Source organism: Martes martes (assembly GCF_963455335.1).
Source record: "Martes martes genome assembly, chromosome: 12".
Classification (NCBI taxonomy): domain Eukaryota; kingdom Metazoa; phylum Chordata; class Mammalia; order Carnivora; family Mustelidae; genus Martes; species Martes martes.
Window position 1 is genome coordinate 47,273,363 of NC_137900.1, and position 15,621 is coordinate 47,288,983.

At 47.6% G+C, this 15,621-nt stretch overlaps 1 protein-coding gene across 1 annotated transcript in view; it reads left to right on the top strand.

Moving 5' to 3' along the window:
• The window catches only part of ACER2 (alkaline ceramidase 2), a gene marked incomplete at its 5' end in the record, with an annotated part of 30,229 nt that extends 14,882 nt beyond the window's left edge, over positions 1 to 15,347 (top strand). Inside the window, 3 exons of the mRNA XM_080820458.1 lie at positions 2,490 to 2,627; positions 8,940 to 9,077; positions 13,502 to 15,347. Coding sequence (XP_080676584.1) covers positions 2,490 to 2,627; positions 8,940 to 9,077; positions 13,502 to 13,688 — 463 coding nt within the window. The 3' untranslated portion in view covers positions 13,689 to 15,347. The remainder of the gene's footprint in view (positions 1 to 2,489; positions 2,628 to 8,939; positions 9,078 to 13,501) is intronic.
• Positions 15,348 to 15,621: the final 274 nt, after the last annotated feature.

Sequence of the window (15,621 nt, forward strand, 5' to 3'; positions counted from 1 at the left end):
CGACATGACAGCATTCTGTCAGAACCCTACGCTCCTGGATGTGGCCAGTTCTCTTGTCCCCAGGACCTCAGGTGACTCGGGTCGGGTGGGCTGGCTCTGTGGCTTCTGTGGACTTCCGCCGGTTGCAGTGTTGTCTGCTTGGCCGCCTTCGTGAAGCGCATTCCTCCGCATCCTCTGGACCGACGTGGGCGGTGTCTGGCTCTGTTCTCCTTAAAGCAAGTTAGGTCAAGCTTGCTGCCTTTGAACTGTTTGGCAATACCCTCCAGAGCCTTTGGGGATTGCTACACCAGCCCCGTGAGGTTTTCCCTGAGAGGAGCTGTTATTCACAATAACACTATTTAAAATTTACTCTCAAACACTGGGAATGGTAATAGTTAATAGTAGATTTTATTAGCACATGCCATGTACCAGGCACCATGTTAAGGGCTTTAATGCTTCTAGAACCACCATGGGGGTAGCGGGTCTTCATTTTCATATGGGAAACACAAGGTTTGGAGGGTTTCAGAACTTGCCAAGAGGTACCACAGCTACTAAGTGATGAAAGCAGCAAGCGAACCCATGCCTGTTAGCTGGAAAATCTGTACTTATATCACTGTTGCCTTCACTAACTCTTGAACCATTGATTTAAAGAAGTAATGCAACTTACAAGCGTTTTTTTTTTTTAATTAATTTATTTGACACACAGAGAGAGAGAGAGACCACAAGTAGGCAGAGAGGCAGGCAGAGAGAGAGAGGGGGGGAAGCAGGCTCCTTGCCGAGCAGAGAGCCCGATGTAGGGCTCAATCTCAGGACCCTGAGATCATGACCTGAGCTGAAGGCAGAGGCTTTAACCCACTGAGCCACCCAGGCGCCCCTACAAGCGTTTTTTGTTTTGTTCTGGTTTTTTTTTTTTTGCTGTTTATCCAATCTAAAAAGGCCGAAAAGCTCAGTACAGATCATAGAACCTCAAAAACCCAGTGAAAGAGTTATTGTGGGTCTCCAAGGGCCATTTGCAATGACAGGGGGGTGGGGGTGGGTGGGAGGGGAGCTGCGGGCTGTCATCCTCAGACTGGAGCAGACAGCCTTTCCTCCAGTAACGAAGGATGCCAGCCAAGGCCAGGAGGAAAACACGATTCTCCTGAGGATTTGCTGCCTGGACCCTTTCCTGCATTCGTATTTTTTCTCTGGTTGAAGTTCAGGGCTACAATTCTTGTTCATTCCGGTCAGAAAGTTGGCAGCTTGATCAATGATTTCCTGCACCTTGATGATAAATGGTTTTCCTCTTTAAGAGATAAATTTGTATATTGGAGGTTTCAGTGTACTTTGATTTCTTTATAATGGAATTTCGTTCAAATGAGTTTCCCAGCTGTGACCTGTTCCAGGGCTTGCGGCCAGAGTAAATTGCCAAAGTAAATTGTGCTAATGAGGAATTAAAGAAACTTCAGGAAAATCATGTGCTCCTAAATTTCAGTCATGGATGAGACCTTGGGGATCATCTAGTCCAGCCTTTTCATTTTATAGATAAGGAAATGGAGTCCCAGGGAGAGAAGAAGGAGCATGTCCAGTTTCACGTCGCCACTTCTGGCTCTTTCTACTGAAAGTACATCCACTGAAGGGTGTGGGGATGGTATTTTTCTGGCTTCCCTTTTTTTTTTTTTTTAAAGATTTTATTTATTTGAGAGAGAGAGGAGGAGAGAGCATGCACATGCGTACATGTCTAAGAGTGAGGGGAGGGACAGAGGAGGAGGGGGAGGGACAGAGGAGGAGGGAGAAGAACCAGTAGACCCCCTTCTGAGCATGGAGCCCCACGGGGGGCTCGGGGGCTCATTCTCCCGACCCAGAGATCATGACCTGAGCGGGAATCAAGAGTTGCCTGCTCAATGACAGGCGTGCAGATTTTTTCTTTTAAACTAGGGAACGTTGTGGTTTGTAAATGGTCCCTGTTTTCCTTATAAAGGTCCTCCACGTTCACCTTGTGGAGCGGAAACTGGCAGGCTGGGTCCTGCAAGCCAGAAGGGTCCACTGCCTGCTCTTGCAAATCAAGTTTTATTGGTGCACAGCCATGCCCATTCCCTTCCTGCCCGTCCACAGGGGCAGACTTGGGGAGCTGCGGAGGTCCTAGGACCTGCAAAACCCAAACCATCCCCGCTCTTACCCTTTACGGAAAGACTTTGCTAGAACCTGCTGTACAACTTCTGAAAAACATGTAGAAAAACAAGGAACACTAAGAAAACCGTTATCCACATCTGACCCTTGGGGACTTAGATGGATTCTCATTTTACCATTGTCCTGGCTAAATGGTTGTCAAATTTGTGGTTATTTCCTAAGGATGAACTGCTAGAAGTGGAATTCCTGAGCCCGTGAGCGGGAGTGGGTTTGAGACTCTGGCACTCGGTGCATAACTCACTTCTCAGCTCGCTCTCCTGGCTGCGGGTCCTGCACTCTGCCAGCATTCACCAGACCCACCAGAGCTCCTTGGCTAACTGTTTGGTTTACTTTCATTGATTCAGGGGTAGGTTCAAGGCAGTGGTCTGCGTCCTTTCTGCGGTGACGACATGCCTGGCATTCGTCAAACCGGCCATCAACAACATCTCTCTGATGACCCTCGGGGTTCCTTGCACTGTGCTGCTCGTTGCAGAGCTAAGGAGGTGGGTGCCTTTGTTCTTCTCCCCTAACCCCTGACTGTCCCTGGGTTGGGAACACAACAGCTTCTTTGTTTTTTGGGATTTTTTTTTTGTTTGTTTTAGATTTATTTATTTGCGAGAGAGAGCGCACAAACGGGGAAGGAAAGAGGGGGAGGGAGAATCCCAAGCAGACACCCTGCTGAGCTTAGAGCCCGACGCGGGGCTCGATCTCATGACCCAGAGATCATGACCTGAGTTGAAACAGAGAGTCAGATGCTTAACTGACTGCACCACCCAGGCGCCTGGCTTCTGTTTTTTGTTTGGTTTTGGTTTTGGTTTTGGGTTTTTTTTACTGCCCTCAAGTGTGGAAGAGACGTTTAACTCTTCACGTAGAGTTAGTTCCTGACTGTTGGATTGGGAGCACATTGGATGGTTTAGCTCAAAATGTTAATGATCGCACCTCCAGAAAGAGGGGAGCAGCTGGTTCGTAGGTGCAGTGCACTAGCTCGCTGAGCAGGAACATCTCAAGGACGTGGCGGGTGCCTAGGCCAGCCTGCGAGACTTAATTCTGTACAAAGAATAGATTTGTTCAGAGGAGAAGACCAGGGAGAAAAGTCCTAATGAGGCTGTTGCATTCATACACAGAAGGAAAAAGAAATGTCTATATATAAGGCAACAAGGACTCCAGGCACAATACCGTGGACGGCGCTAGTCTCTCTGACACTTAGTGTCTTAGTTACAGCCTGTCCGGTAAAGCCTTCGCTATTTGCGTAAGGATTTTCCTTTGGGAAGTTGTATGCTCAAGTTCAGGTTGGTATCTAGAAACCATTTAGCCTTGTGTGTACATGACTTCTCCTCTAACCCCAAAATGGATCAAATCACTGCCCTTATCGTGGTACTCAGAAAATGCTGCTTTTTCTTTGTGCCTATCTTGAGAAGTGGATTTTAATTCATGACTCTCTCCTTGTATCTGTCTTCCTTTGTGTGAGAGTTGCTCTGTGCGGTGTTGCGACAGCTTTCTCTCAGTCTCTGTTTTGAGAAGAGACATGTGGTTCTTCCCACTGCTTTGCCTCTGGCGGCTGCTTGGAATGTTGGCCATACCAGGCAGGGTCAAAGGTGACTGAAGATTTAAAATAGTGTCTGGCAGAGGAAGGATGCTGTCCAGTCTTGTCTATTGGCTTTCTCCAGTAGCCTTGAAGGAGTGGAGAATGGAAAGACTGGTTTCAGAACACTAACAGGATTTTGAAGCTCTTTGGAAAACACACAAATTGCCAATAAAGAAATCTGAAATGGATTTGTAATAGTCCAGGGGTGCTGGCCGATACTAGGCCCAAATTGAATAGAATATTGAGGACTTAGTTCTCTTTCTTGAGAATTCATTGCAATCTAGTTCATTTTAACTCTTGATGCTATGTTTTGGCCTAAAATTTTGTTAATTTTACACCAGCAGCTTAAGGAAGGGGAAAATATTTTTAATTCAGGGTACTTAAATAAGGACAAATGAGGGAAGGCAGTGGTTAGGGGCAGATTATGGTTTGCATAAATTCTGCTTCATGAGTGTCGCTTTTAAGCAGGAAAACATTTTCCTTATTAGGATTTTACTTATTTATTTGAGAGAGAGAAAGAGAGAGCGCGTGAGCACGAGCAAGGGGAGGGGCAGAGGGAGAAGCAACTTGATCCCAGGAGCCTGGGATCATGAATTGAGCCAAAGACAGACGCTTCGACTGAGCCACCCAGCTACCCACATTTTCCTTTAATACTCTAATCTTTGTACATGATTATAAAGGAAATCATCTTCCATACTTAAAAATCTTAGCCTCCGAAAAGCTAGCCATCACTGTAGCTCATTAGGAAGTGCCCTTCCTTCCCGCCAGGTCTGTCAGCCTCTGCATCATTCCATCCATTCTCCTATACATACTTTATTCCTGTAAATGGATTCCTGGGTCCTCACCCCTCCTTAAACAGTCCTTCCCATTGGAGCCTCTCCTGTCTTCCCTAGCTCTCACCTAGGCCCAGTCCAGGTCTGTCTTCAACCACCACCCCTTCTCTCTTGTCCGTCACAGCCCAGCGTCTTAGAAGTGCTTATTATATCTATAAGTGATTTTTACACCCAACAAGGGGCTTGAACTCAAGACCCTGAGATTGAGAGTTACATGCTCTACCCACTGAGCCAGCCAGGCGCCACAGCCCAACGTCTTTAAAAGTTGCCTTCGGGGCGCCTGGGTGGCTCAGTCGTTAAGCATCCACCTTTGGCTCAGGTCATGATCCCAGCGTCCTGGGGTCGAGCCCCACATTGGGCTCCCTGCTCCGCGGGAAGCCTGCTTCTCCCTCTCCCACTCCCCCTGCTTGTGTTCCCTCTCTCGTTGTCTTTCTGTTAAATAAATAAATAAAATCTTAAAAAAAAAAAGTTGCCTTTGTCCCTCAGCTCTCTTTTCTTCTCCAGCCCACTGCCATCTAGCTCCTGCCTCACTTCGGCACCCAAGCCCCCTGGGTAGTATGTCCAGTGGCGGTTCCTCAGCCCTCCTGTATCTTACGTGCTCTTCGCCCAGCTCTTTGCACAATTCACGCCCCTCATGCTTGACGCGCTCTTCCCCATGCCTGCCAGGAAGCCACACCCGCCGGGGACTCTACTCACTCTGCAGCAGCTTCTCTTCAGTCTCTGACATGAGCTTCTTGTTTGCTACACACGTTTGCACATAGGGGTCCTTCAAGGTGACCTCCGCTTTGGCTTTCCTCTCTCTACACTTGGCCCTGGAAGATCGCATCGACAGCCGCAGCGTTCATTACCAAACATGTGCTAATGACTCCCAGGTGTGTGTCTGACCCTGTCCTCCCTTCTACCTTCACCATGGCATGTCTAGACACCTGCCCCACCTCTGGGTCTGCCCCTCGTAGCCATCTCGAATTCAAGCAGATTCCTGAACCGACTTTTCTGGTTCTGGTTCTCCTAGTATTTCCAGCTGCAGTGAATGGGAGCACCATTTACCTGTTTGCTCAAAGCAGAGGTGTACTCCCTCTTCCTTCCCTGAACATCCCATCCGATCACTTTCGTTTTTCTATTAGTTGACATTACAATTGACATTAAGTTCAATATCCTCAGCATGGCCCCTGCATGCCTCTAATAGTCTCTTTTTTTTTAGCTGATTTTGCAATTACATGAAGTTCAAAATCCTAACATGGCCCTCTCCAGCTGATCTGTCCTTCACGAATTTCCCTCTTTCATTCTGTCCTCTAGCTTCTCTGACCTTCCCTGTCCCCCAGGTTCATGCTGTCCCTTCCTGACTCTCCTGCTTGGCTCACTTCTGGCTCTTTGCTGACTCACCTATTTGGCTCCCTTGCTCCTACACCTTAGACTTCTTTCTGGCATCCCTCCCGATTGTAATTAAAAAATTATTTGTGCTGGGGCGCCTGGGTGGCTCAGTCATTAAGCCTCTGCCTTCCACTTGGGTCATGATCCCAGGGTTCTGGGATCGAGCCCCGAGTCGGGCTCCCTGCTCAGCGGGGAGCCTGCTTCTCCCTCTCCCTCTGCCTCTGCTTGTGTTCTCTCTCTCACTGTGTGTCTCTCTGCCAAATAAATGGATGAAGTCTTTAAAAAAGAATTATTTGTGCTGGTTTTTGTTGTTGTGGTTGTTGTTTGGTGCCTGTCCCTTTTCTTGATGTCAACGCCACGGGCAGGAATGAGGCCCCTGTGTACACTGCTGTGTCCCAGTTCCCCTCCGAGTCCCAGCAAGGAAAGAGAAGATGGTTGTTGGCCTGCTTTGGTCAAATTCCCAGACAGGGGATGCCCTTGCTGCTCTTTGCGTTTCCTTCCAGGGCCTGCTCTGCTGACATTAGCGATAATCTGTAGTGCGGCAGCTAAATAGTTCCCGTCCGGCCTCCCTCTGCTCGAAGGAGCGGGGGAGCTTTCTGTTTCTCATGAGTCTTGTTGCCAGAGCTTGTTTCTAGTCTTTCCTGATTTTCAGTGTCCTTTGTGAACTTTCAGACCATGTGGCAACAACATTTTATTGGGGGTTATGACCGGACATTTACTGAAATTTGTGTTATCTTATTATCAAGTGACTCAGCTGCACTGAATATATTTTAGTGTAGGTGCCTTTTTTTTTTTTTTTTTTTTCTGGTTATAGGAGTGAGTCTGTTAAGGGCAACTTTGCAAATACAACCAACGGTTAAGGAGAACCGCAGATATCAGCCCAGATTTTTTTTTAATCCTAGAATAGGGTCCTCCTGTATATATCACTTTTGTTCTGCTTTTTTCATTTAATCTCATTTTGCTCTTTTGATAGGAGCCCTGAGAAGTGGGAGTAAAACCCAAAGGAGCCCAGGTTTGGGCAAGACCCAAGTGCAGATAGGCCTGGTCAGCAGCGGGTAGCAGGACCTGTCCCTCTAGAAACAGAGGAGGGGACAGTACCAGGCCACCCTGGGACCCTGACTCTGCAGGCTTTCCTCCCAAGTGACTCATCATCTGGCAAGAGAGGCAGAATGTCACACACACTGCCTCTCCAGATGCTGACCCATGTTCTGGAGTGTTCCTTAAGCCAAAGTTTCTAGGTTTAATTGAAGAGTGTACATAGGTCCTCTTGTACCAAATGTCTGTAGTTGTTGACACTTGTTTTTGTCCTCTTTCATTTTATCTTTAAAATAGCAAGGCAAGAGGCCTTTTCATTTTGCCTTTCATAGTGCCTAGCATGCATTCAGAGAACTGGGTACCCACTCAATGTGGTTACTTAAAAAAAAAAAATTTTGGAAAAAATGGGCTCCTTTAGGTCACTGGAATTCAAGTAACATTTTTCTTTACTTCCTTATTTGTTCATTCAGCAAGCATTTATTTCATGTGTGTTCTGGGCCAGACAGTGCACATACTTGGTGAAAAGCAGGTAGAGTTCCTACTCCTGTTGAGCTCACTGTCTGATCGGATACTAGATCTTCAACAAATAATTACAGCAACAAAAACGATGTCAGCTTGTGATGAGTGTTATGAAGGAAAATGGTGGGTGCCCACGGGGCGGACAACGTCACGGGGGTGGGGGCCGTCCGAGAAAGTCTATCTGAGAAGGCGCCCTGGAAGCCGAGACCTGAGGAGGCAGAGAAGGCTGAGCTGAGAGAGGGAGGAGTCTGTGAGGGCGACGTGCTCAACAAAGCTAAGTAGGAATTTAGTGTCTCCAGTCCTAGGCCTCTATCGTTTCAAAAAAGTTTTCAAGGGAAGACATTTAGCTGTCCGACAAAACAGTATTCCAGTTTGTGTTTTTGAGGCCTTTGAACCTACTGCCCATCCTGGTTTTACTGCTTGTACGATGCTTCCTCAGGCGGCCGGGAAAGGTCCCAACCAACCAGTCAGGCTTGTGACACTCGTGCAGCAAATCTGAATACATAGCTGTGACCCCTTCTTGGGGTCACACAGAGCTTGACTGACCTCGGAGCGGTCCGTGGAGGGACAGAGACCTGAGGGAGGGCCGAGAAGTACCCTCGGCCACCAGCTGCCTCCGGGCCTTCTCCCCTAGGAATGGAAGTCACTCCCCTTTATGAACGATTCAGGAACAAGGAAAGGAAATGGCAATGGAAATTTCTTTGGGCTGTTAGGATTGGTATCTGAAAAACATTTTGTCCCGGTGTGCAGGAGAGCTCTTTTTATTCAGCAAATAGTGGGAGGCCTGTGTGTGTCCTGTGCTGTTCCCGGGGAAGACCAACTGTCCACAAGTAAACATCGAGGATGCTAGAGGGGTTGGAATCCCTCCAGAGAAGTCAGAGGAGAGAAGAGGGAAGTGGGGGGGGGGGGTACGAGAGTGTCACTTATGGGTGGAGACCCGTGGGGCGATTGTTAGCCGTGGTCACGAAAGGGTTTACTGAGGGGCGTCTGAGCAGAGGCTGGGAGACGGTGAAGCATGTGGCTGTGTGAGCAAGAGCATTCCAGGAGCAGCAACAGCCAGTGCTCAGGTCTGGGGCACGTGCCAGGGCTATTTGAGGCGTACGAGGATCCCTCGGGGGCCGGGGTCGATGACAGAGGCAGCGAGGGGCAGTGTATGTAGAACAGGCGTTGGTTAAGGACATGTTAGATTTAGGTCTGTGTTACCCATGGGTGGGTGTGTCCAGACAGTCGCTGCGTACATGAGTCTCGAGTCAGGGAGAGGCCTGGGTGAGAACACGGCTTTGGGAGTCATCTGTGTATGGACGTGTGGAGTCTACATCCACAAGCTTGGGGAGGGGGGTGACAGGATGTTGGGTGGGACCTCCGGTGCCGAGGGGCTGGGGTTAGGGAGGTGGTAGGAGCCAGAAGGAAGGGGCCAGCAAGGTGGGTGACAGCCAGACTGAGGCTGACTCGCTTTCTGGATCCCTATGCAGGTGTGACAATGTGCGTGTCTTTAAGCTGGGCCTCTTCTCGGGCCTCTGGTGGACCCTGGCGCTCTTCTGCTGGATCAGTGACCGAGCCTTCTGTGAGCTGCTGTCGTCCTTCCACTTTCCCTACCTGCACTGCGTGTGGTAAGCCCCAGCTGCCACACAGGGTCTACACCTGCTGGGCGTGCTTTTCCCTGCCCGGTGTGCGCGGGTGTGCAAGAGGACAGAGCACAGCCTGGGGTCACCTCTCTCCTCGCAGAGACGGTCAGACCTTTCAGAAGCAATGGGAAGTATTGTCAAATGCGCCATAGGCTCCAGGGAGCAGGCTTAGCCAGGACGAAAAGACCTAATTGTGTGTGCTTCGGGTCTGCGGTCCCTTACCTCTGGCTCCATTACTAAAGCATAAAGGAGTCTGAAAACCGAATCCGTAACCTGAGCTCTAGCTAGATCGCCCAGGGTTGGGTGGTGGGGGTGGGGAAGGCTTGGGACAGAGGTGATGTGGGGACTGGGATGCCCAGGTGACCAGGTGAAGGCATCACAAGGCCATCTGGGGACAGTCTCACCCATGCACTTTACAGGTAGAAACGGATGCCTAGAGAAGTGAATTAATTGTTCAGAATAGCTCACCTGGGAATTCAGTCATTGGGAACTGGAGCAGCTGTGCATTGGATAGCTCAGGATATGCGATTAAGTTAAAGAAAAAAGGCAGCAAGCAGTTTAAAAAATAAAAATAAAAAAAGTAAAGATTTTATTTATTTGACAGAGAGAGACACAGTGAGAGAGGGAACACAAGCAGGGGGAGTGGGAGAGGGAGAAGCAGGCTTCTCTCCAAACAAGGGAACCCGATGCAGGGCTCTATCCCAAGATGCTGGGACCATGATCTGAGCCAAAGGCAGACGTGCAAAAACTGAGCCACCCAGGTGCCCCTAAGATTTTATTTATTTGTCAGAGAGAGAGAGAGAGAGAGAGAGGGCATACACAAGCAGAGGGAGAAGCAGACTTCCCGCTGAGCAGGGAGCCCGATGTGGGGCTCAATCCCAGGAACCTGGGATCATGACCTCAGCCGAAGGCAGACGCTTAACCGAGCCACCCAGGTGCTCACAAGCAGTTTATTAAACAGCATGCAGACTCCTACACTCAGAATGCTGAGGAGGGAGTCGAATGGTTTTTTCCTATGAACTGCTTCAGCTCCAAACCCAGAGCCCTGTTTCCCTGTGCCCCAGAACTTCTGATTGCAAAAGAGAACAAGGGAAACACATACCAAGGGAAATCGGCTTTGGGATGTTCCTTGTAAACTGAGAGCCCAGGGGAGAATTCTAGTGGAAAGGAGCTAGAAAAACTTTATTAGGTCCAAGATTCAGAAGAAGATTGACTTCTATTGGGTGATGCCTAAAACTCTGTGGTTTGAAAGAACTTGTGTGAATGCCCTTGAACGTGGGAGCTTGTGTATAGATCGGGCATGAGACCAACTTGCTCTCGGTTTAAGGCTTGGGGACTCCCAGGACTGTTTGCAAAAGACAAAACAATGTAAAACAGCACGAACTGGAGATTCCAGTCTGAGGACCCTTTCCCTGGTATTTTTGTAGGTTCAACCTCGACTCACACTAGTGAATTTATGCACGTTAAATTTGAGGTATAATGGAGATAATAAAATGTAGATTCCAAGTGTACACTTGGATGAGTTTTGATAAATGCACACACATGTGTAAATACGACCTCATTCAAGGTACAGTAAGTACATATTTTTATCAATCCAAGTTTCTTAATAACATTAGCAATTTAAGCAAAATTCAAAAATTAGATTGTAATAACGTTGGCTCAGACTTGAATTTGTTTCTAAGTTTGATGTACTTCCTGCTTTTTCAAAGTTGAGCCATATTTTTGCCTCAGTTAAGATGACTTTTTTTTTTTTAAAGATTTTATTTATTTATTTGACAGACAGAGATCACAAGTATGCAGAGAGGCAGGCAGAGAGAGAATGGAGGAGGAAGCAGGCTCCCTGCTAAGCAGAGAGCCCGATGCAGGGCTTGAAACCCAGGACCCGGGATCATGACCTGAGCTGAAAGCAGAAGCTCTAATCCACTGAACCACCCAGGCGCCCCCCAGTTAAGATGCTTTAAGAACAAATTTAAACAGAAGCATAGAGAGGCTCTCATAATTCTGTCCACCAAAGAGTGATAACAATTGTTAACGGCCTAAGATTTTTTTAAAATCTTAAGTAATTTCTGCAACTAATATAGGGTTTGAACTCACAGCCTGGGATCAAGACTCACATACTCCCCCGACTGAGCCAGCCAGGTGCCCCTCCTTCCAGAATTTTCATGTCTGTTTCTTTAATTATACTTTTTTTTTTTTTTTTAAGATTTTATTTATTCGACAGAGAGAGTAGGCAGAGAGGCAGGCAGAGAGAGAGGAGGAAGCAGGCTCCCTGCTGAGCAGAGAGCCCGATGCGGGGCTTGATCCCAAGACCCTGAGATCATGACCTGAGCTGAAGGCAGAGGCTTCAACCCACTGAGCCACCCAGGCACCCCTCTCTAATTATACTTTTTATAAACAAATCTTGCATCGTTCTATATATGATAGAAAGTGTTTTGTTTTGTTTTTTTCTTACGTAGGGAATACTAGATTGTGGACAACTTTCCTTATCAGTGTATACATATTATCTTCCATTTTTTTTGTAGTCAATAAATATCTCCCCAGTATGGATGCCTTAGAATTCATTTAGCCAACCTCTCTATTAATAGGTGATTAGGTTATTTGTTCACATGCCTGCACATTTCCTTAGGTTAAATTTTATATATCTGTAGATTATATCTGTACCTATTAGATACAGGTACATACAGATCTGTATCTCCGAAGTATTTTTTTTTTAAGATTTTATTTATTTATTTGACAGACAGAGATCACAAGTAGGCAGAGAGGCAGGCAGAGAGAGAGGGGGAAGCAGGCTCCCTGCCGAGCAGAGAGCCCAATGTGGGGCTTGATCCCAGGACCCTGAGATCATGACCTGAGCCGAAGGCAGAGGTTTAACCCACTGAGCCACCCAGGTGCCCCTGTATCTCTGAAATATTAAAGACCTACAGACTTTTTATTAAGTCTGTAAGATAATGCCTTTTACCCATACTTTCATATTTACTGAATATTAACTCCTAAATCGTGTTACCCTGATTAAAAATATTTGTATTCATGTCTTTGTAAAAAACTAGCATTATTGTTGAGCCTCTTTTACAGTTTAAGTTCAATGGGTGCATTTCTTCGTTTGAAAGGTACCTTTTCATTTGTCTTCCTTGTGCAGTGTTTCTATTTTAAAAAAATTTCTATCTAGCAACCTGGTGTCTGGCACAGAGTAACCAGTCATTACTGTCTAGTATCTGTATGTATTATGCAAATCTGCATGCGGATCAGCTCAGACAGAATTCTACAATGAGCCCTCATGGAGGCAGTGGCCAGCTTCAGTGTTTATCGGCGTGAGGCCAAGGTCAATCATGCCATCTTCACCCACCCTGATTGTGTTAAAGGGCATCCTATGAAAGGATTAGTTTTTGAGAGCTCTTTGGAATATAGGGATTTTATTTTATTTTTTGAGAGAGAGTGCACGTGTGTGAGAGGTCTGGGCAGAGGGAGAGGGAGAGAAAGACTCCTAAGCAGGCTCCACACTCAGTGAGGAGTACGACCCCGGGCTCTATCTCAGGATCCTCAGGTCATGACCTGAGCTCAAATCAAGAGTCAGCTGCTTAACCGACTGAGCCACCCTCCAGGATATAGGGATTTTAACTGGTCATATGATACAAATATCTCACCCCCCCCTTTCCCATTTATCTTTCAGTGTATGAGGGTTTTTTGGTGCCATATGGGTTGTCAACAGTCATGTTCTCACGTCGGTCAATCTCTTCCTGTAGGGTTTCTGGACTTTGTCAATATCAGAAAGGCCTCCCCCATCAAAGTTCATAAAAATGTTTTCTCTGACTCTATTTTAAAAATGGGTTTTAAATCTTTAGCTTATCTGGAATTTAATTTCAGTCTAGAGTAGAGGGAAGGGTTACCTGCTTTTAAATGGTCCTTGCTTGATAAAGGATTCATGTTACAACTTCTTATGGACACAGTAAAGTAAGAAAGTTTCCCTAATAAACTGTAAAAGCAGTTTAGTCTGTATAAAAGGATTCCTGATAAAGGGCATAAACTATGTGTAAGCAACGTTGGAGGAAGAAGGTAGGATCTAATCAGATGGTCTCAGTTCCATCTTCTTAGCACCTGTTTTAAATCCTTGCGCTTCAGTCTTCAGGGTTGAGCCCCAAAAGCATTTGCATATTTGCTCCTATCACCACATAGAATATTTTAGAACTTTCTAAAACAGGCCGTGTTTGCCCCAGATTTGCGGTTCTCCTGCTATTCCGAGGATTGTTAGTTACCTTATCCCCCTTCCTCCTTGAAAGGGGCTCTGGGTGGTCCTTCCTCTGGGGAGGGTGGGCTGGGCGGGGCGGGGTTGGGGGCGGGGAGGGCAGGATCGCCTGAAGGCGGCCATATTTGTTGGCCCTGGCTGGGTGCTGACCTCCTGTGTCCTTTCACAGGCACATCCTCATCTGCCTTGCTGCCTACCTGGGTTGCGTCTGCTTTGCCTACTTTGACGCTGCCTCCGAGATCCCTGAGCAGGGCCCCGTCATCAAGTTCTGGCCCAGCGAGAAATGGGCCTTCATCGGTGTCCCCTATGTGTCCCTCCTGTGTGCCAGCAAGAAATCACCGGTCAAGATCACGTGATGGCAAGGCAGCGGCTGGCTTCTCTGCCTATTTTTCCTCATGCACCGGGCTTCACTTGCCAGCAAAGACGGCCGGTGGTTTGTAGAGTGGGGGTAGGGTCTGTCTTTTTAGTGTTCTGTTCCCTTGGGCTCTAACCAGCGAGTCTGTGGCCCACCAGGACTCCCCCGTGCACGGGGGAAGAGGGTCTTTCCCTTCCCCAAGACAGAAAGTGAACTGAGGGGCACCAGGTAGATCTTCTCAGCGTCCCTTCCAGATGCAGTGACTGGTTGGGCTGTATCCTTTGTGATGGCAAAGTGGTCCCTTGTGGGAGCCTCAGTTCCCAGGAGTTTGCTCCAGACCCCACCGGTCCCATGTGCTCTCAGAGTGGACTCTCCTGCTGACAGACGCTGCGACAGGCAAGACCGTCTGACTGATGGAAGACGCCAGGGATTTTCATCTGGGGAAATAGTCCTAATATAAAACCAAGCCAATGAAACTCACGCAGGGCTTGTGGCTGAGGAGGCTACTGGTCTACTCGGAGACTCCCGGTAGCCAGATTTTACTTGTGCTTGTGAATCTTTTCTCTACTACCTCTGCTGAGAGCCGGGGACTTCAGAGGGGGGTGGAGTGGACAGAAAAACCCTCTGTGCCAAAAGCTACACTCCACTTTAAGCCATTCTTGAAGATGAGCACAATTTCTAAGTGTTGACATTGTTGCCCACCCCTGCCCCCCAGCCCAGGGGCCTCCAGCACCTGGAGAAGAGTAGGTATGGCTAAGCCATCTGCACACAGAGCCCCACTCCTTGCTGCTGAACTCTGTAAAGTCAAGGCCTTGGGATGGTCACAGTGGGGATCCCGGTTTCACATCTGGAGCAAACACAAAGTTCTGGAAACTTCTGCAAATGGGAAACCTTCGATTCTGGAAGTTACCCTCGAAAACCTTCCCTCTGCTTTGTCCAGTGTTTCCTGTGGGAGTCGTGCTCCGTGCACTCCCAGTACAAGGTGCTCCCTCTGGTTTTTCTGAGCATCTTGACGGCTGCTTCTCTCGACTACTGAGGGGACCCCAGGCTGGCTTTTCGGGTCACTTATGCAGCGGGCAAGTCTGTTGCCTTCTGAGTTTTTCCTCAGCTCAGATGACACCGGCTACCACTAACCTCTTCACCGGGTTGATTGAGGACTCCAAAAATGGTCATCGAGGTGTGAGGGGGGGAATACATGACCTCAGGGATACTCGCTGTCCCTCCGACACTTCCTGCCTTGCAGCATTCTGCTGTGAAAGAGGGCAGGACGGAGGTGTCCTTGTGAGGACAGGAGTTGTGTCACCAAGGATTGAAGAGTTGGGCAGTACCAGTCTGGCATGTCTAGGAACTCTTGCTTTACTGAGAATTTTGTACAGGATCTAAGGCGAAAAGTCCAATAAGGAACAATGAACTGAGAGTTTAAAAATGAATGACTTTGTTCTACTTCTGTGGTTTTCAAGTAATTTTTTTTTTTAGCACAACCCTATTTACAGTAAGAGATCTTGATGGAACCCAAATGTGAGAAATGTGTTGTATTCTATTAAGTTTATTTGCAGGTTAAACTTAGTTCCCTAATATCATGCAGTGAAAATGCAAGTTACATTGTGGTTTCCATGGTGAAAATTTGGTGTTGAAGGAGTGTACCTGTGTATTATGGTTTAAAAATATACTTTGAAAAAAGGTATTTATGTATTAGTGGGGTTCTAATGCACCTCTGAGACCTTGGTGGTTCTCGGAACCACTGAGAGTTTTAAAACTTTGGTCTAGAGTTTTTTAAAAGGAAATAGCAGTCCTTGCTTCAAATTAATTTCTCCTGGCATGAATTCTGGGCTCCTCCATTCTGTAGTATCAAAATGCTCCAAAGTAGGGAGAAGCGTCCACATGCTTCAGGCCCAGCTGTCTTAGCGTGGAAACTTGGATGAGGAGAGGCAGGG